We start from the raw sequence: 21,266 nt of genomic DNA, 5'->3' as shown, positions 1-21,266 counted from the left end.
GTGAAGTTGCACACGGCATCCCAAACAACCGCTTTTCTCTTTTCAAGGCTGAACTTGTGAATAGGAACAAACGCTGAGATTTTGGCCTTTGACCCCTCAGTGTCTGATTGTACCGTACAAATTTTGCTTCCCATAGCCTGTATTCTGCAATTCCAGAAATAATTTTTGTCTAGCAAACACAAACATGGTACGGATTAAAAGAATGAAAAAGGCAACAACCCAAAGTAATTCTTCCGAGCCAGATGGAGCTGCCTCCTTTCTTCCTGGAATTGCAATTCCCAGAGCCCAAAAATAGTTTTCCAGTGCTCAAGCACTCACAATTATGTAATATTAAAGTTCCTCAGTTTCTGTTTAGACACCTAACCAAGGGTCTGTTTTTTAACAAACCCCTCTTCTTGGACCAGTTTTGCAGAGCTCAGCACCCCTTTACACTGAATTCACCTGCCATTCCGGCCGCTTTCCCCTCGAGCCTGCAGAGGCAAAGCCAACACCAACGTCGTGCAGGAGAGCGCAGCTTGGGACGAGTCCTCCTGCCCCATTCACCTTTTCCTTTTTTAATATTTGCGAGTACTACATCTGGCCAGTAATGTCTGAGTCTGTTATCAATAATCTTCTTCCCTTTTGTCTATCTGCCTACATTGTAAGTACAGGGCTGGATCTGTTAATTATTAAATTGCGCGTAGCACGATGGCGGCCTCGACTTCGGTAGAGGATTTGAGACATTATCGAACGGACAATCATAGCAGTGCCGTAAGTCTTCTGCAGAAGTTATCATCCCCAACTATTTAGACAGCCGCACACATCTGGTCGCTTAGGAAACCCTGGCTGGAGAAGCAGCAGTTCGGATACTAGATGCCCAGATTACTCCAGAGGAAAAATTAGGACAAGAAATAAAACAGATGAGCCTGTCTGGGTGTCTCCAGTAAACAGCACCTTTCAGTCACAGCCCCTCAAAGAGTGCCTGGAGGTTTAAACTGCACCAAGGGTTTTTTCCTGACCTGCTAATTGGACATACTTGTTCAGTGCCATTTTTACTAGGAAAATTTTAAATTGTACTCTTGAGAACCTTTCCCTGTACCAGGAGATTTAAAAACAATATTTGTATAGGATTTGCAGAGGACATACATTTCTGTAGGTCACTACAGGAATGAGTAGACTAAGATGCATGAGACAGAACTTCAGAGGGCTAATTTGGCGTCAGGAAAGATGACCACGAAGCAGCCAGTCTCCATGCAGCAGTTAAGGAGTTAAAACACACAAGATTTTACTTGCAAGAACAGACTCCCGTCTAATTCTCCACCCACCCTTTTCCAAGTTTACCCGGGAGGAAGCGCAGCACAGTAGTTCAGAGTCCTCCAACAGGCTTTTTAGAAGTTTCTTACAAGGGTCTAACACAGCACTTTGTCCAGCTGCCAGTCACGGGCCAGAGCGGCTCCAAGAACAGCACGTCCCGCGCAGAACACGCGCGGCCACGCCGGCTTCGGCAGCCCCGCTTCCCATGGGAACGGCCGGCTCTAGTCCAAATATTAAAGGGGCAACAAAGGCGCAAGGCAAGAGACCACAGAAGCAGGAGGCAGAAGATACATTGCTAAGCAAAACTAGCTTCATTACTGAAGACCTTAATGCTATCAAACTCTTCACCACTTGATGTTATCAAACACAAAATAAGCAAACTTTATTTTTCACCCAGGGAAGCCAAGCCCTGGTGTTGGAGGAAGGCGTCTTTCTGCCGAGCAGCGAGCACAGCTGTTGGCAGCAGCAGATACCACCGGCACGGCTCCAGAGGTGACAGGCACCACCGCTGCCAGCACGGCCCCGCCAAAGCCACGCTTTGCCCTGCGGATGTGAAAGCTGGGGCAGACCGTGCAGAGCTGGAGGCACAACGCCGTCCCGAAATCCCTGAACGCCAGCGGGCCCCGTAATGACCCACGGCTGCACGGGGAGCCCCGCGCCAGGATGCCCAAGCCAAGGCTGCCGTCAGCTACCGGGACACAACTCGGATCTGAACTTTGATAAATGCCGTGATCCATCCCGCGCTTTCGTGGGAATACTGCTGTAGGAAGGAGCACAGGCTCAGGCCGTCGGCGTATAAATCAGGGAGATAATGTGGAGCCCTACAGTGCCGCGTTTTCAGAGCCACAGTCAGATAATCACAAAAAGCTCTGCAGCAGCTCGCTGCGTAACATGCTGCGCAAAGCCCCGGAGGCCAATAATAAAGAAAGAAAACTCTAGAAATCAGAGAAGAAAGCCAGTATTGGAAGTTAACAGATACTCTGTAAATGTTCAATTCATTTCTTTGGGGAGCCAAATTTGGGAGTAATAAACACCTTAAATACTGTAGTTTCAGTTCAGTCATTAGAAAAGCATATCAAAAGAATGTATTCCTGCCAGCACTTTTGTTTGCATGAATCATGGCTCAGTGAAACATTTCAGGCATATAATTTATCTTTTCTTTGGCTTACATAGTAAATGCTTCATGAATTCATGAATTCTGTCCTTGTTTTAATTATGCTGTGTTCTGAATGTAGTTTTGTAGACCACAAAAATAAAGAGTGGTTCACCAAACACAGAATGTTTGTGCAGCTCTTAAGCTACAACTGTGGAGCCTCTCTCTTACTTACCAGCAATGCTGTTTGTTTTGTGCTGGCACTCAGTTCAGGGAAACTTTGCGTTGCTTTTAGCTTTTACAGATACTACAAGTCGCAATCCACCCAAAAAAAAAAAAAAAAAGAAAAAAGAAACTGTTGGCAGCAATATCTGGATTTTTAGTATGATTATTTGGTCACAGTAACAGCAATTAAATTAGCGTTGGTCATTCTCCCATCCTACATGAGAACCAGCAGCCTTAGAGGGAACAGAGGGCAACTGTGCTGCAAGGCAGAGCCGCAGCCTTTGTTTTAGAAATGGAGTTAAAGTTTGGCAACACATCAGAAGTGTTTGGTGGATATATTTTTCTCAGAAAAGGTCCTTAACTCCTCTCTGCCCCCAAGTATACTCCTTCTCATATCTGAACACAGACTAAAATTATAGTCCAGAAATTTGAGGATAAAGTTAAAATTTCACTCTCCCCATGATAGAGTTCTGTGCCACTGTCGTTTACACGGAGCAGCTTGAACCCCGATTTTGTGACTCCTCAAGCATTTTCAGCAGCACAGCTTGAAGCACACGTGTAAAAGATGTACAGGCATCCCGTGCAACAGGAGACCCGTCCTCTCGCCGGCACCAAAAAGCTGTGGTGTGGGCTGGAGCCCCGCAAGCACTTCACAGCAACCAACCTCCCGCTGACGGGCACCGGGGACTTCCCGATTGATCCCTTTAGTGAGGTTCAGGGAGCGGATCGCTATAAGGTGAAGACTGGAACAGAACTCAAAATTAATAAGAAAGCTAGGCAGCATGGATATCGAGACGTTTGATTTGAACAAACAGCGTTTCTAGTATGCATTTGAACTGCAGAATAAGATTCCGATTGCCTTGTCCCGTCCCCGATGGCTGCTCGTTACAAACACGCGCTTACTGGAGCTCTCCCAAGGTGACGATTGCTACCAGCAAGCGTTTAACTCAGGCTTCTGGCTAAAGCTACTTCAGACTGTTGTTTCACTGCAGAGTTCCACGCTGTACTACAACAGCGTGAACTGTAGTTTCACGCTCCATAGTTTGCAATCACAGCGAAATAAGAAATTATAAATTTTGCATTTGACTGTAAATTTTTGTGAGCCACAGGCAAAACTTATTCTGTGTGTATTAGTCAAAAATATCTGTGGGAATTTACAGTCTTGGAAAGCTTCAGTCTCATAGCTACAAACAGAAGTGCCAGTGCGCACTGAATAGATTATTCATTCTGAATTATTCACCCCGTTCTGTTTATGCAGTGAATGACTCGATATTCTGCTGGGCTGGAGCTACAGATTACTTAAATGTGCAGATATAGCTGTCTGAAATTCTAGCGACGGGTCCCACTTTTGGAGGGCAATGGTCAAAAATGCAGCTGTTTAGTCTTACAAATGAATCTTCAGAAAAATATTACAAGTTCACACAAGAAATATGATCTTCAAATTTGAGGAGGCATAATACAGGGAAGACAAGGTGAAAGAACAGAAATGGAAGAGACCTTTGGGGACAACCTGCAATGTCGTCAGTGCAAGACGCGAGCAACTCGTGAACTACGTTCACTACCGTTCAAAGCATTAGCGATCATACAGCAGTCTGATTCGTAAGCCTGAACCGGGCCAATAAAAGCAGTTCCTATTAAAATGGCATTTACACACCGATTCTGATGGGGGAACCATGCAGCTAGTTCCTCCCTCCTGCTCCTGACGTTGGAGAGGACTTGAGCTGGATCCCAGGTAGTGTGTCCTGGCACCTCTCCAGCGGAGCTAATGAGGGTTGTGCCACTTATCCCCATGCAGGAGATGGACTTTTTCAGTAGTTAACTACCTGAAAGTTCATCCTATAGTATATTTGCTGATATCAAACTTTCTAGGAAATGTAAATATCTAAACTCAGATCTGTGTTCAGCTCCTTTCTTTTAATTAGCGTGCTCTCTCAGGTAAGTTAATTTCTTATATGACATTCTCATCCTGTAAAATCAATTCTAAGGACCATATTTCCTTAATTTAAAAATAAAAACCACACTAGCCAAGACTGCAAAAATCGGTCCTGTGTAATATTCCTTATTCTGGTATATAGGGTATGCAAGAAGCAGCTATTGCCTAAGAAGAGTGACTGTTTTATAAGAATGGCACAAAACATCTTAAAGCCATCCAGTGTCAAACTCCAAGTTCCTAAAGCAGGAGAAACAATTTTACTTTCAGGTATTTTTGCTTTCATTTGTAGCTGGCTGCTGTTCATCATCCTGGCACTTGGAGCCTCAAGACAGCTATGTGGCCCAAACCTTTCAGAGAAATACAAATGAAGTTAAGCTGGAGGTCAGCTGCCAGCGTTCGGTCACGAAGCGGACATCAGAGCCATTACCACTCCGCCACGGGTCTTTCTCCCATACCTCCATTCGGCCGCCCCTTCGGGGGCTTACCCACGATAATTGTAAGAGCAACACTGATCCGTTCACACAGCCAACATGACATCAAGCTGTCCTGAGCTATTAATATTCCCAAGAGGTTTCATTAAGAGTGAAATGGATATTCCTGTTCAAACACTTGCCTTCCCCTGCGGGACACCGTCTGACGTGCTCTGTAATCCAGCAGCCTCCTTCGCCGTGATGCGCCCGTCGGGAAGGTCTGCAGCCTGCCTTTCCTCCCGGGCATCAATTTGCCTTTTACTCCTTTCCTTTCCCTTCTCCAGTTTGAAGATCCTGTCAAAGAAGGTTACTTGTTTTGGCTCTGAGGCAGCCGCATCCTCTCCCTCAGGTGTCACTGATGCCGTGAGATCGATGTTGTGAAGCGACGCTGCCGGCGGGGCCCGGGTCAGGTTTTTATGTGCGCCTTCCTCCCGCGCAGCTGCCGCGGGAACCTCCGCGCTGTCACTCGGTGCTTTGTTCGCTCCGGGCGCCTCTGAGCTGACATCAAGTTTCGCCCATCCAACTGATGAATCTGTAGCTGGGTCTTCAGTACGCCCTGGTACAGCCCATGAAAACGCGAAGACAGAGCGGGATTTAGCAGATGGCCGGGCTCTCCTGGCAGCGCTCCCGGGGCTCTGCCCGCCCGCCTCGGGAACGGGGCTCTGCTCCATTGTCTCCGGGGAAGAAACGGCCACATTATCCCGGGCAACACTTGCCTTTGCATCCACTACAAACAGAAGCATAAAACAGTAATTATCTAGCACAGCAAAGAAGTTATACTGGTTGTATCCATTAATCACAGTGACCTCGCTCTTTAATAAACTGATTCTGAAACGTGGAGCCTCGGGGGGGACCACACAGCGCGCAGCTTGGTTAGAGACCCTGTTGTCTTCCTGTGCTAAATACGAGCTGCCGCTCATCTATCAGATGCCCGTCTGATTTTTCTTTCCTGCCATTCCTCATTGAAGTTGGTGCAAATTTTACGTCCTCCACAGCCCCTTCGCAGCTGCCAAAGGCAAATGGCCCAGGTTTTTCACTGCTTAGCCCAGCAGACTTGCTGAGGATATTTTACTTTCCAATTAAAATTAAAGAACTGATATGCAAAAAAAATAATAATTCAATAAAATTTGAGACAAAGTTATATATTAGCATATTACCCTTTCCTCTGTCAAAGTTAAATGGGAAAAAAGAATGGAAACCGTGAGGACTGGTTTCGTTTCCTGGCTTGCCAAACTCCCCACAGGGCTTTGCGGTCATAACTTCACTCATCTTTCCAGCGCTGTTCCTCGCCTTGCTGCCTGCTCTCCATAGTGCAGTTTCGACTTGCACTTCTCCCCCACTGTCTGTAGGTTGGTTTAAGCCTGATTTGAATAGTTGTAAATCACATCTGAGCCAGGCTTTCTATCCTTACGGTGCTGACCCTCTTTACCCACCAGCAATAAGGCTCTTAATCACATTCCCCTCCCCTCAAAATTCTCACCAAAAATTCCCTCTTGTGTGCACACATGGCCATCACGCTTTAAACGTGAAAAAAATCTTTAATCTTAGAAGTGTATATTATGGTTTTATATTACAATGGCACTTTGATAATACGGCTGAGGTGGAAATCCCTCGTACTGTAGGTGCAGACGGGAAGAGAAGGCTCCTGCTTTACAGAAGACAAAAGGAAAAAGACAAAAGAAAAAAAAAATCTTTCTTGTATCTCTTTTGTGGATGGGAGACTGAATCACAGATAATACGGTGCAAAACCCCAGTAAACAAGAGGAGGCTTGTCGAGAGGTGAACCTTGCAGCAGCCCCTCAGCCTGAGCTTCTCCTCCCTACTTTGACTAGAATATATATCTGATTTCCCTGTCAGTCATCCCCACAGATTTCAAGGATGAATTTAGATCTACTTAATTATAACTGTGAAAAACTGACAGTCTCAAACTGACTTGCTAAATTAGAATTTTAAAATTGTCAGTTTCAGTGTAAAATTGAAATTATTTCAAATGATAATTGTAATAGTCTAGTCAATATTATGCCTTCACATTTTAATTTAACAGGAATAAACCCCCAGATACCAAAACCTGACTAAAACGCCTGTCTTCCCCAGTACAGATCTTCAGTGTTCTGTTTCGTTTTTAAATTCCTCTTTAAGATAAGGAAAGCCAAACATTTTTAAGTCACAGCTTTCAAAACTACCCCTTAGCTTTTCACTGCAAAGTTACCCCAATTTTCCGCTCTCCCCCCCGGATTTTGCGTAACACCACGCAAGCACCCGCAGGCACCGCGCAACACGAGCCTGCGCCCGTTTGATGCGGTTCTCCTGCGGCAGCGCCCGGGGACCCCGGTCACATCCCGGGGCAGATGCGGGAGGAGAACAGAGCCCCAGCATCCAGCTGTGACATCCCCTTCCCGCCGCGTTAACCCGGTGACCGAGAGTCCCCGCCAGACCCTTGCTTCACAGTTCAGCGTTCGTCCCGACTGGCAGGAGGTGGGAGCTTCCATGAACGCGAGAGACGAGAAGTGCCGGAGCGTGCCGGCGCAAATGCCAAGTGACTTTGCTGAACCGCTTGCCAGCAGCGAAGGCAACGGCTGACAAAGTGTGGGCTGTGGTGGCAGGATTCACAACTGCCGCCAGCGTTCCACCAGCTGCTGGGGACCTGGCTCCTAACTCCTCGACTTCTAACGTTTTTAATCTGACATTTGCTTTCTTATTGTATTTTGGGCATAGGCAAGCACGCAGCGGGGCGGGAGCGCCGCGGTACAACCTGTTCTGTCCAGGTAAATAGATTTTCACTTCTTTGTGTGCACTCTAATAAAGGAAAAATTCTTTCCCTGGATTCTCTCTGTTACTATTCATGTAAGAAAATGACTCAGGCTGGCAAGAGTCCTTTGCCAGTAATACTCTTCTGCAGTATTTCATGAGCACCTCTTTCAACATAGTGACACGCAAAGGAAAGGTACAAGCAAGCAGCTATTCAGGCGCCTATTCAGCCAGGGTCACCGAGTGTCGGGTAGGGTTTCCTAAGCCTCCTGTAGTACTATATGAAAAAGAACTGAAGCACTAACTTCTAATTATAGTTGGAAACTTGGGAAGGAAGCAAAAAGCAAACCCTTCCCCAGCGAAAGAAAGCAGAAACAATATCCATTGGAAAATAATTGTAATAGATGCTGAACTTCTGCTTTGTGTAACAGATAAAAGCGAAACGCAAGAAAACTGTCGTTAGTGTAAAAATAGGAATATAGGCTCATCATTAAGAAAGCCAACCAAACAAAAAGTAGCTCATGAACCTATCAAGCTCCTTTTATCTCTAATTATCATGGAAGGAATGAAAGACCTGGCAAATATCACCGGCATGAGCTCTGCAGCATGTCTCTTGTGTCAAAACAGTTCGAACCGTTTCAGGGAAGGTCTGCTCAGGCACCAGGCGAAGCAGATCCCACCACCGGAAAGGAGACGCTACTGGGGTGGGCCAAACAGAAGTTTGACTCGTGCCGTATTCACAGCAAAATGGTGAAGGAAAAAGGTTTTGAAATTGTAGTATTTGGGTGAAAATGTTGGGGTTTTGACAACACTGTTCAACCTCTCAACATTTCGTTTCAGTCTTTGATCCCACACAGAGCTTCACTCGTATCCAGAGTCCCTGCGATTGCTTGTAAAGGCACAACGATGTCCGCAAGGTCTGAGAGCATCATCGCAGATACCTCCTCCCAGCTGACCTCTCCAGATTCCCTGATTAAAGCTTAACGCGTCTCTCCAAGTTCACCGGCACTTGGACTGAGCCCAGTACGGCAGCAAACTCAGCAGCTCCCCACTGCTTGCTCCTCTGTCCCATTGATGGGGGAGCACCCGGTCTCCGTACCCCCAGGAGGGTCCCACTGTCCCCTTGCTCTGTCAGAACCCTGATAACAAACCCACGCCGTTTGTCGCATTCATTCAAACAGACAGCTACAAGCCAGAGCTGAAAGTGCATGACTTTTTTTTTTTTTTTTAAGAGACACAAGAAGTGCCATTCTTCCCCAAATTATTCCACAATCCAGAGGCAGAATTAGGAACAGAAGCAAACCCTCCCAAATCCTAGGCCAGATCTGCAAGTAGATCAAAGCTGCTCACTCTGAATGAGATTAATAACCGCTCTGAAACGAAAATCAATATACAATTTACAGCACTGCTGTGAGATTGCATTTCATACTGCTACTACACAGGCATTTTCCTTTCAAGTATTTAACAAAAGACAGTCACACGACAGAAGATTTGTCCTTCCTTTCCCTCTACTTCATCAGGGGATGTAAAAAAGGCAATACTATAACTGCACAAAGTCCCTCTTCTGTAAGAACACACTCAAAATAAGGACATTTTTTTCTGACGTTAGCTAAATTGGACCCACATTTTTTCCTTTTCTTATAAGAAAAACTGTACGGAGAAGAGTAATAGTTAGTGCAATGTTATGTCAATACCGTTTCCCTGCTCAGAAGTAATTGCTAACAGACTTTCTCCCCCTTCCTTTTGTATCCTTGACTTTAGCATTAAGCACTTCCATAGGCTGAGGATGAACAACAGCGCTGTGGTTGCTGGCACAGACGGGGATCGAATCTGCAGAATTATCACTGAATTTTAAAAAGCAAGCGCTTAGGTTTTAATAGACAGAGCCAGCAAAGGGAAGATTCTAACGGACAAAGCCTTAAGGTGGGCATAAGCTTTAAGTCGCCCACGCGAGCTGCAGAACTGATCACATCGGTATGGAATTCTTGCTGTTCGTTATGGGCCCTAACGCGCCCGGAGAGCCACGGAAGCATCGGTGCAGGGTGCCTGCGGCGGAGACCTGTTCCACACGCGTTTGGGACCGGGATCGGCGCTCGGCCAGAGGGAACGGCAGATGCGGGCAGGAATCCCGAGGATGCGACTGGCAGGAAAGGAAGTTCAGAGCCGCCAGTCTGACAAACGAAAAGGCTGCCCCGGCTTTCGTCAGCAGATTTTGCTTTGGCTGATGGCTGGGAACACAACCAGACTTCGGCCTGGCGCACGAAGCAGATGGCAGCCGAACTCCCTCGAGTGGGACCAAAAGCAGTTCTGCCCAGCGCCCCCAGATTGCCTTCCCCCTTCTCCACCGTAACCTGATTTGCTCTGAAGCTTTGTTTGCTTTTTTAATTCCTGGCAGCAGCCTAAGCCATGTACTGGTAGGCATCTATTTTTGACGTTGAATTTGCCCGAGTTAAGACAGCATCTGAAGGATGTAAAGCTGGCACCTTTTCCTCAGCCTTTGATAGCTAGGCTGGTTTCAGCGTTTATACGCACCCTCGCAGCTAATACTTACGTGTAGGGAACATCTAAAATAAGGTCCCGGGATGTCTTACGTAGGCAGCCTCTCACCTCCTGCCATTTATCCTACTGACTTTTCCATAGTGCGAGTCATTTTTAGTTGTTGAATGAGGAACAACTTGAACTGGCAAGGTCTTCAGCATAGACATCTCCTGTAGGCCATTAGCATGTGAACATGCCATAAAATAAATACTATGAGAAAATGTTTTCTGATATTGTTGCTTTGGACAATAATTCACTAGGTTAACCAGCATTGTAATTTACCTAACAGATTTACTGGAAATAATGGCAATACAGAAAGAGAAGCTAGCAGCAAGAATAGTAGTGATCATTCGTTAAAAAAAAACCCCAAACTGAAATGCCTTGTGTTTCACACCTAGAAAAAAATCAGGGTTTGTTTGTTTTTTTTAACTGAACTGAGCAGGCCATCGGCTACAAAGGTGGCTTTAGCATCTTTGACTATTTTGAATACAAGCCAGTTACAAACAGATCTTTTGCTTAGCAATGTAATTGTAGTACCACAGCATTGTCTCCTTCCCTGGAGTTCCGACAATCATGGAGACAATAGATTTTAATGGCCATGAAGGAGCCATTAAGGGCTACAAGGCAACATTTGGCACCAAGAAGTCCATCAGTGTAGGCCAGCATGACGGATCGTAATAGCCCTGAATGAATTATTGCAGCAAATACTAGGCTTAAAAATCTAAATACCTAGCAACAAAAGAGTGAGTTTTCTAATTTACATTTCGGATCTATGTTTATAGATATCGTGTAGGTTAATTTTTCCTTCCAATATTTACAACAGACTTGGTATCATAACGCTAAGGTAGACGTAGAATTTTCAGATCTCCAAGTGTATCTTGTGTTTGTGTGGGAAATGCCCAAAAACTGTTGATGAGACTAAATGACTGACTTTTCAGAAGCATTAGAGAATTCTAAAATAAGGCATTTCCCCCCCTTTCTTAAAAAAGAAAACATGTACTAATATTCTTTTGCAATCTCGCTCGACTATTCCATACAAATAAAATTGACGGTACATTTTTGCTCTAAGAATAATTTTGTTTCACTAAGTTAACCAGCATTGTAATTTACCTAACAGATTTACTGGAAATAATGGCAATACAGAAAGAGAAGCTAGCAGCAAGAATAGTAGTGATCATTCTTTAAAAAAAACCCCCAAACTGAAATGCCTTGTGTTTCACACCTTACAGGCACACAGAGTTATTGCAATACACCCATTTCTGTTAGATGCTGGCTAGCAGCAGGATTTCCTGGATCAGATTTATCCTCTGGAACAGAGGAGTTGCATCTTAACTGATCTTTTCCTTCTTGTGCAATCTTTCTGTTTACGAGCATTAGTAAGCTGCTCACTGGTTTAAGGATTTGCACATAATTGCCAACCAAATACAAACATAATTTTTCCCGTTTTGTCCTGATACGTTTCTACTCCATGTAGTGCAAATCTCGGATACACAGCTGTTAGTTCTGGCCCTTTTCCCTTCGCCTGTTTTCCACCAAGTACTCACATTATTTGAGGTTCTAAAAGGCCAACGCAACACATTAGGAAAAGTCAGGATCAGATTTGCTATCCTATTACTTGCAGAGCAACACGTCGCGAAGTGGCAGGAAGGGCACCGCCGCTATTCACGTGGCGTTGCTGGAGGAGAAGGTGGATGCTAGCACGCCGTGCAGTGTCTGCATCCCTGCTAACCCATAGGAGCAGGAAAGGCAAGCCATGGAAAGAATCCCAAAGTCCACACATCTGTCAGCCTGTTTGAGCAGAAGCAGCAAATGTAGGGAACCAGTCGCCAATCTGCTCACCCAGATGTGAAGCAGATGGTGACGGGACTCTTCCAAATAACATTACTTCCTCTGGTCATATTAAGTTAACTCTCTGGATTCTTTTTTCATTATATTAGCAGATATAGATTTCATAGACTCATTTATCAACTATACCGTTTAATGCACAGCACATGGTGAGATCACTGGCAATCACAGAAATGCAAACTAACAAGACAAAGACCACAAATACACATCCAGCGCTATTAATGAAATCCTCTTGCTTCACTTGCCCTTTTTGCAGCTCTTTTGTCTGCTCCAGAAGTGCTCTCTTTATGACCATAAAATGGATTACAATACTATTCCTTGCATTATTTCATTTTAGAAATACTATCAACTACATTTTCTGTAGGAATAACATCTATCTCCAAACAGCGCTTGCACTTTTGTTTCACCAAGACCCTGATTACGTTACAGAAACCAGCGATATTTCAGTGGTATCTAAACAGTTAATGATTTTAACTGCTTTTTAAACATTAATGAACTTAAAATAGGAGTAATATCAACACAGGACAGTCCAATTTTTCAACTTGCTACTTAAATGGATTTAGTAATTACATTAATTAGGTAATCCATTTAAGTAAAACAATGCCATATGCTTCATTTTATATGTTAAGAGTAAGATGTACACTTATTTTCTAGGTCTTCAGACAGTGTAAATCATCTGGTTTTTATTTACTTCCCAGAACTCTGCTGGTTTACACCAGCAGAAACACACAGCTACAGGCTTTTATTTTCTAGTAGGCAACAGTTTAAACTGCCTTATTAAAGCTCGATGGCATTAGGAAATTACCCATGGAACAGGGATTCTGAGCAGTAATCAGTACCATCTGCATATTTCCATGCCAGTCTTTGATTATTTTTGTCTAATCTTAGATTTTTTTTTTGACTGGATGTAACAGGCTGAGAGGGTTCTCTTAACAATGAACAATAAAATAATATTTTTCTTTCCTTGCGGAGATCGGAGAGAATTGTTGGGTTTTATTGTATTCTGAGAACAGGAGGAAGTCCCAAGCAAGGAAAACACTGGTAAAATTAACGCGGCCGAATCTGCAGAGATGTGAACCGAAGCAGCGCTGCTCCAGACGGGTGCTGCCTCAATGCTGCTCAGAAAGGCTCCAAAGCCAACGAGAGGTGGGAGGAGAAATTAATGAGGCACCGAAAGGTGAGGCGAGAGACGCATGTCTGTGGATGAGCGCAGTTGCCCATGGATACGTGGAGATAACTTCTCAAAACTACTTGGATCAAGTTTTTAATGCTCAGGCCATACAGATCGCACCAGGTTTTCAGGACGCCAGCGCTGGAAGCGGGCTCAGCGGCTGCCAGGGGAGCACAGGGGCCAGCCTGCCCTCGTGGGCTCACTGCAGAACCCGGTTGCTGTCTGGCTATGAACACCACCCAAGTCGCTCTGAAATAGGGTGCCCCGAGTGGTGATTTACCACACCCCAAAGTACCTGAGACCTCTCTCTCTCCTCTCTTTGCATGGCATAGAAGAGCAGTGTGCAAGAAGAGCTACGCTGTGCCAGACACTGTTCAACTTCTGCACTGACACCCACGGCGTACGTATAACGGGGGCAGATCAGTTGGATTCATCAGTGGACAGAGAGCGCGAGAACGAGCCCCCAGTGCTGTGGTTGCCCCGGCAGTAGTCGAGTAACTCCTAATACACCCCGTAACAGTAACGGGAGAGAGGTGGTCAGGGTTACGTTGGTCTTGTGACACACTTTGAGTAACTTCTGGTAAATAGGACTGACCTCTTGGCAGTAACGCTGTCAGCCGTGCTGCATTCCCAGCTGTCGCTTACCTGGCTCTATACATTACTGCGCTACACCTAAACTCTCTACAATTCAAACGGCGGCAGCTGACATAGTTAAATTTTGTTTACGAAGATCTCACTGCAGATTAGACGTACTCTGCTCCCTTCAAGGGGGTCGCCTGCCTCTGAACTGAGAGCAAGGTAGGTTTCTGTATGTGAAGGAAACCACTAAAGCCCAGCTCAGGATCAGCATTGGCATTTCACTGCAAACCCTCGGGTCCAGAGGCAATTACGGTGTAACGTCATCGCTGCAGGTATCGTGCCTGCCACCTCATGGTATTTTGCCAGCCATTCACTTTTTCTAAATGACAAACAGGACAGAAAAACGTGTATCTCTCTATATTTCATTGTCAGCAAATAATTGTTTGGTGTCTTTGAAGTCGAAGCAATGCGCCTACTCAGGAACACAGGACCAGAAATCAGAGAACAAGGTAGAAAAGTTTAGATGAACAAGAAGGCGCTCACATTTTTATCATATCACTTGTTGAAGTTGCTACTGAAAGTATCAGAACTATGGTTTCACAAAAACCCACAGAGGTAGTTTCTAAGACTTTACAATCTTGGGGATGAGAACACATAGCTATGACCCGGATTATATTTTACTTTTTTTTTTTTTGTAACCAACTTGCAAAGAGTTTTGCCAAATTTTCTTTTATTAATGTTAAACTGCTCAAAACACCCCCAGAAGGCTGAGGGCATGTAGAATGTTTCAAAATAATGTCTTTCATTGCAGTCACTAGAAGAAGCTCCCCCAAACCAGTTTCCAACTCCCTTCTTTTTGCTTTTGTTTCCCTAATATTACTCTGGACTTTAAATAATTTATGCTAATAACTTAATTTCTTTTGGACTCACGTGATGCCATCAGCCTTTGCTACACTCAATACTGTAACAGCAGCTTCCAGAGGACTTTGGACATATTTTCCTATTTTACTCTTTTTTTATCTTCAACCTTTCAAGCTTCTGAGAAGCCACAGGTATTGATTCACAAATAAGAGCTGAAACAGGGCATCATCTTTTAATTTGAGACTATGCACCAGTATTTATTGTTGCTCCAGCATAAACCTCCCTCTGTCTGGTGGCAGGGGAGGTGCAAACGTGCCACCCTTCCCCAGTACGTACCTTCACCGTTCATTGCAGCAGAGTGAGTCTGAACAAACGCAACAGATCCATTCTTAATGCTGTCAGGAGATTCAGATAGAGCCTGAAAGAGCAAATAATACAGTTCTTCAGACTGGGCGCATCGCGGGATTTGAAAAGCAGCAGCAATGTGCAACAGGCAGGGAAGATGAGAGCGGGCAGCTCTCCGTTACCTGATAGCTCTTTACTGTGCACGCGTTGTCGTCTTCTGCTTCCTCCGGGACACTCATGGTATTCCCCATCGCTCCTGTAACACAGAGGGGAAAACCAAACCCAAATAGCCCTTTCTTTCTCGTTAATATGAATTTATTGCCTAATTCAAATTAAGAGACAGCCAATGGTGACAGGCTTTGACAGGCTGTTTAAATTCCTGATAAGCCCTGCCTGCTTTCCCAACGGCCCTGCCCCTCAGGCTGCCCTAGCCAGCCCTCCCCAGCCCTGCTTGGGGCTCACAGCTGCTCGCTAAAAATGGTGCAAACTACCTAACGAACTTGTTGGGTGGGGCAAACTGGGTGCAATCACACCTGCATCATTCATTAAGGCTCAATAGATAGTAACGTGGAGTGAGCAGCAGAATAAAGTGAAAAAGACCAAGATATATGAATAGATTACAGCAGTTTGGTGGGGGTTTATACTTTTGTTTGGTTTTCATTTAAAAAAAAAAAAAAGAGAGAAAAGAGGCAGCATGTAAAGAAATTGTGGATGTAAACTCTGAAAATTAGGCCCTGTATGTCAGGTAGTTATGTACAACAAATCCTCTGGGGAAAATTCTCGCCTGTGGCTGTGGAAGTGTGGGACCTGCTCTAGACAGGCAGAGACAACGTGAACCAGCCACCGCGGCATTCGCCAGGGCCCTGGGTGTGCGTTTCGAGCATCTCGTGTTGCCACGGGTGCAGCACTGCTGACGTCCAAGCCGGTCGGTTTAAAATGGCTTTGTTACGTTCGTACCCGCGGGGGTCCCTGCTCTCACTGCAACCCAGGCACAATCCCAGCTGGGGAATCGGGCCATTGGACAGCCCAACACTTGGCGAAACTGCTCTGATTTCCTTAAACTGTGTTTCAGGAGCAGTGCGCTTGATTCCATTTTAGCCTCCTTCCTATGTACAACTACACATAAACCTGTTGGGTGGGGGGGGTTTTTGGTTGGTTTTCTTTTTCTTTTTTTTTTTTTTTCTTCCCCTTAACTTAAAATACATGTAGGTACCCTCTGAGCTCACTGTGCTTTAGGACTGTAAATCGTTTGGGGCCAAACACACTCCCTGCAGCATGGCTGAAGGGCAAACCAGCCTGAAGTCAAGAGGAAGGTTCCTATTGACTTTGGCTCAGGATATATATGTTTATATACTGTTAAAGCTACACAAATAAACAATAAGGACAAGTTATTCTGAGCCACACCTTGAAAGAGGAAGGTCTCCGAAGAGGAGAAGGCAGCGGGCTGGGCACAGCTCCAGCCTCGGTGCTCATCCTGTTGGATGTCCTGCCCAGCCACCACGGGGATCACCATGGGCGACAAGAGCTCTGCTCTTTTATTAGCGCTCTGGTTTACGCCTCTATGGATCCGTGAAGCTGCAGAGGCGTGGATGAGAGCAACTGCTTCAGCGTTTTAATTAAACAGCCCTTGGCTAGCGGAGAAGAGAAGGAAAAGCGTAGTTTTGCTAAATCACGTTCAGTAGAAATTGAACGCGAGGGCCGGGGGCGGCTCTCCTTCCAGCCCACGGCCCCGCGGGGCTGCTGCCGGCTCCGGGTTACAGAGCGAGGCTGGCCGCGGGCTTTTGCTAACCCCAATCTGCAAACCTTTGCTTTACAGGGATGGTCCAGATCTGGTTTCTATTTTATGCTGCATCCTAGCTGAGGTGAAATCCAAGCCAGGCCTCTCTCCAGAGATGGTTTTTGTTCTCTGTCAGTGCCCAGTGCTGCGCTGGACGCTGAGCGGCCCCCGCTGATGCTGAAACGTGAACTGCGGTCGTGCTGCTGAGAATCGCCGCAAAAGTAGCGGCTGTAGGACTGAACCTCGATTTCAGAGTGCAGAGTTATTTCACAGGGGTTTTATCTTTTCAGCTGATATTTCCACTATAAATCAGAACTTCTGATTTATGGTGGAAAACAGCCAACGTTTCCCCATGGATGTACAATGGCCTCTTGTCCTCGCTATGTAATGCTGTTTCCTAGCAACTTTAAGTATTATCCTATGGGAAGAGAAGAAAACAAGATTCAAATCCTCCTGCTTAGTCTCGATAGTAAATTTAGTATCTGCTTGAATCTGGAGGATTTACTTTTGTTTTCCATTCACAAGGCCGCCTGGTTTATGCCAAGAGACAACTTAAGCAGAGGATGGAATATTTGCAGGTTACGTGCTTCCTTTCTCACATGTGCTGTAAAATCAGTACGTATCTGCGGGGAGTAAGAGAAGCAAATTCCTTGGGTTTTATTCTTTTATTTTGACAATGATTTGTAGCTTGATTCTCAATTACTCTGGTTTCCTGTTGATGCAGCTCTACTCACGTCAAGTAAGTTATCTTTTACTGATGCAGAGCAGAGATCACAGGCTCTGATCTCTGGCATATTTTACTCTAGGAGAGATTACCCATTTTCTACAATCAAGTTTATAATTCTCACTGAAATAAAACACACACGGTGGTCATGTGGAAATTTTAAAGATTTTTCCCTCTCTCTCATGGAAAGCTGGACAAGACTTGGAGGTGATTTTTGCTGAAAATGGGACAAACTTGCTACATAACCCTCTGGGAATATGATCCCAAAACACCAGACAGAGTTCTCCACCATGCACATATATACGTCTTCAGACTTTTTCCCTCCTTACAACAGTAACTGAGTATTTTATTGCGCTGATTACAACTGCCCATTTGGCGTGCTCTGGGGCAAAGTGGCTACTGAGGAACGGGGACCGGTGTGTGGCCATCACTCCGGGTACAGAGCTCAGGCAGTGGCACAGCCTCACGGCCCTGGCCCAGATCCTGTAGTAAAATTAGGAAGACACGTATGTAGGTATGCGTCTGCCTTATTTTACAGAAAAAATGAAAGGTCACTGCCACCTATAGACAAAAGCGGGTATCAGCAGAAGTGATAGCACACACATACAAAATGGTATCAAACTGGCAGAGTTTCAAGTTGCCAAGCAAGTAATGTCACAGCTATTCGCTTCTGCCATCACATCTAGAAATTGCTGCTGCGGAGACTGTTGCATCTGATTGCACCCATATGCGGTTCTAGATTTGCATAAACGAGCAATTCCAGCTCGGTCATTAACATGAAATGGTTACTTTTTTCCCCAAGCGCTCGGTACTCTAGTTTATGTGAACTCATCCATTTTTTTCTTTCATTTGAAACACCTTCTCTTGAAGCTAAAACTATTAAATGTGGAGCCAAGGAGGTTTTTGGAAAAATAAGGGACTCACGCAAGGCTCTCATTTGGTGTCTTTTTTCCCCAACGCGTTTACAAAGACCACCATTTTGAATGTGGGCTGCCAAAAGCGAAGCACCAAGCCCCATTTCGTCACCCAGCTGAAGCCCTCACACAAGCAAGTGGGCTTTAAAAAGATGCTGAGGGCTCCCAGCGTGCAGGGACTTGCCTGAGAACCACCAGTCTTGGGGACCTCCCAGGGTCTGGCCACACGCCTGTTCCTAGCAGGCGGAATCGGATGCTGTCAACCACTGAGGACCTCTGTCCAGCTGAGAACCCTACGCTATCTCTTGGGATGCTGACTTGGTCTCTCCGTTGGGTGGTTTTGGTCTGTCTCGGCTATTAATCATGGTTATTTATTAGCGGTACAACCACCGGGCAGGACCTATTTGTGTCCTTGGTTCTACGTCTGAAAAGCACAACGCTGATCTCTGTAGTAAGCTGTGAGTATGGAGCAAACCTCCACCAGACGTGTGAGGGGTTGCTGGCAAGATGTCTGTTTTATGAGAGGAGGTTTGACAACATTTAAAGACAATTTTCAAGGATTGAGAGCGGAAAAGAGATGATCCTGATGCAAGAACACTTTTATTTTCAAAATGAGAAGAGAACCCTTAGAAGTCAAGAGGAACTGGAGTAAGCTCATTGTCATCCTTAGGCTTCCTTTCTAGATACAGATTTTTCGATTAAGTTTCAAGGATATTATCCTTGTGGGGGGCTCATTCAGACCAGCTGGAATGCAGCCCGACTGGTTTAAAATGAACATGCGCTGCCAGCCTCCCGATCAGACACAGCTCTGAAACAGTTCCGTTCCCAAATTATGCTTCACTGCTTCTATTGTAATGCAGAAAATAACTCAAAAGAAAATTGTATTTTTTAGATTTTTTTTTAATGTTATATGAACTGTAGTGTGCCCCGAGCATGAGCTCAAGGCTTGGTAAAATCCTCCTTTTTCTCTCACTCTCAAAAATCATTGTTTTGGTCCTGGCAGAGCAGTGAAAGCTTTGAGAGAAAATTACAACAAAATCCATGATCTACTGTGTACTCTGGCAAAAGCCAGATACGCCTGACCTTTCAAATGTATTGACCAACCCAGAATATTACAATCGCCTGTGTCACAGTGTCTGTTAATACAAAAAGTACCCAGTTAATTCTTCACTAAAACTTGCCATATGTTGTACTTAACCATCACAAAATAATAATAATCAACTTTTTACTTTGTTCTCTTTGCGTCTCATTTCATTATAGATACGTCCACTCTGCAAGCGTCGGGGAAGGACTTAAATATTAACTCGCGTATATTCCAGAGGCAGAGGAAGGACCTCGCAGGCGTTAATTCGTGCAGAAAGCAGCCTGCCCTGGCTCCTCTTTAGTACAGCCCTGGCCCTTATCCTGCCTCTTGGAGAAGAGGCGAACATGGGGACGTGTCCGTCAGTGTCCAGCTAGAAGGGCAGAAGCTCCCGCTCTGTTTCAAGCGGAGACAAGGCAGAACTCATCATAGGATAGGGTTTTAGAAAGTCTCCTTACCTTCCTTCAGTGCGGCTCTCAACTGCTCTCCTGCAGAAAAAGACAGCTCAGGCACGTGCTGGGTATGATGAAACCAGGGGACAGATGGATCTGAGCATTGTCGGCGGTGAGGAGGAGAAGTGGACACACAACAGACAGTGGTGAAGGGACAGGAGAAGGAAGGATTGAGATGACTCACCCCAGGGCAAACAAGAAACACCCAAGAACAATTTGAATAGCAACCTGGCAGCTGGCCGTGCATCCAGGACACGCAGAATTGCAGTCCTTAAGGCTCTAGGGGCAGTTTTTAATACAATTCTTTCAGCCACTCTGCACTGTAGCCAAATGGGAAAAGCAAAATAGTTCAAACATTCACACCCTGGGCTTTCAGGGAGGGAACAGTTCAACAATGCCACAACGGTGAACAATCCCAACCCGGCTGGTAGAAATGCTCTGTCAGAAAGCTGGTCTTCTTATTCTTCTGTCCTTTTGCAGAAAAAGCCAGCATGCCAAAAGGGAACATTTATACCGGGCACTTGAAAGGCCAAACGAAAGAAGCCAAGCACTTGCAGGAGCTCCCAAGATCATTTAGCTCAAGAGCACATGTAGGGCTCTACTCAAGCGTGGGACAGAAGTGGCAGCAGAGGACGAGCAAGAGCAAAACCCAAGAAAAGCCAAACCAAGAGCAGCAGCAGGAGTTACCTGGGGGAGGGCAGCCGGGGCGCCCAGCACCCCCGGGAGCTGGAGCTGGTCAGGGCGAGGAGCTGCTCGCCCAGCCCCGGCTGCAATCAGCCCAGGGAGTGCTCTCAAACACTGGGTGCAAACACACGGAGGGGTGGGGTAGTCCTCCTTCCCAGCCCTTCTCAAAATATTTTCTGTTCTTGAGTGTTCTGGCCACCCAAACCTGTTCAAATGCATACCTGACTTTATGGCTTTGGGGCACCCTGACATGGATGCTCTTGGAAATTGCAACGCTGTGCCGAAGAGCCAAAACCCCTTCCAAATACGGATTTTTCCCACAATGGCAGAACGCCCCCCCCAAAGTACATTTAATGATATGACTGTTTGCTGTAGTCAAAGTGGATCTTACTATCCTTCCATAACGTGTAAACTGACTAAGCGTTTATATTTTTAACCTATTGTCCCAATTTACTGCTCCCTTACGTGAGTCACTAAGCCCACGCTCAGACTGGGGGTGTCTGGAGCAGGGAAAGGCTTTTTGTTCTGAATTT

General features: G+C 45.5%; 1 protein-coding gene across 10 annotated transcripts in view; it reads right to left on the bottom strand.

Moving 5' to 3' along the window:
• The window catches only part of BCAS1 (brain enriched myelin associated protein 1), a 55,403-nt gene extending 34,597 nt beyond the window's left edge, over positions 1-20,806 (bottom strand). The window contains exons 1-5 of one of the 10 annotated variants that reach the window (XM_054845552.1): positions 20,737-20,806; positions 20,056-20,145; positions 15,284-15,357; positions 15,093-15,174; positions 5,158-5,741 (exon numbers count right to left, since the gene is read on the bottom strand). In XM_054845552.1, the coding sequence (XP_054701527.1) occupies positions 5,158-5,741; positions 15,093-15,174; positions 15,284-15,352 (735 nt within the window). In that variant the 5' untranslated portion in view covers positions 15,353-15,357; positions 20,056-20,145; positions 20,737-20,806. Of the gene's footprint in view, positions 1-5,157; positions 5,742-15,092; positions 15,175-15,283; positions 15,358-20,055; positions 20,685-20,736 lie in introns of those variants that run through there. The other 9 variants (XM_054845555.1, XM_054845556.1, XM_054845550.1 and 6 more) reach the window with 9 other exon arrangements.
• Between the last annotated feature and the right edge of the window lie 460 nt (positions 20,807-21,266).

Source organism: Grus americana, chromosome 17 (assembly GCF_028858705.1).
Source record: "Grus americana isolate bGruAme1 chromosome 17, bGruAme1.mat, whole genome shotgun sequence".
NCBI lineage: Eukaryota > Metazoa > Chordata > Aves > Gruiformes > Gruidae > Grus > Grus americana.
The sequence above is the reverse complement of the archived record's forward strand: the minus strand, read 5'-3'. Positions and strand labels throughout refer to the sequence as shown.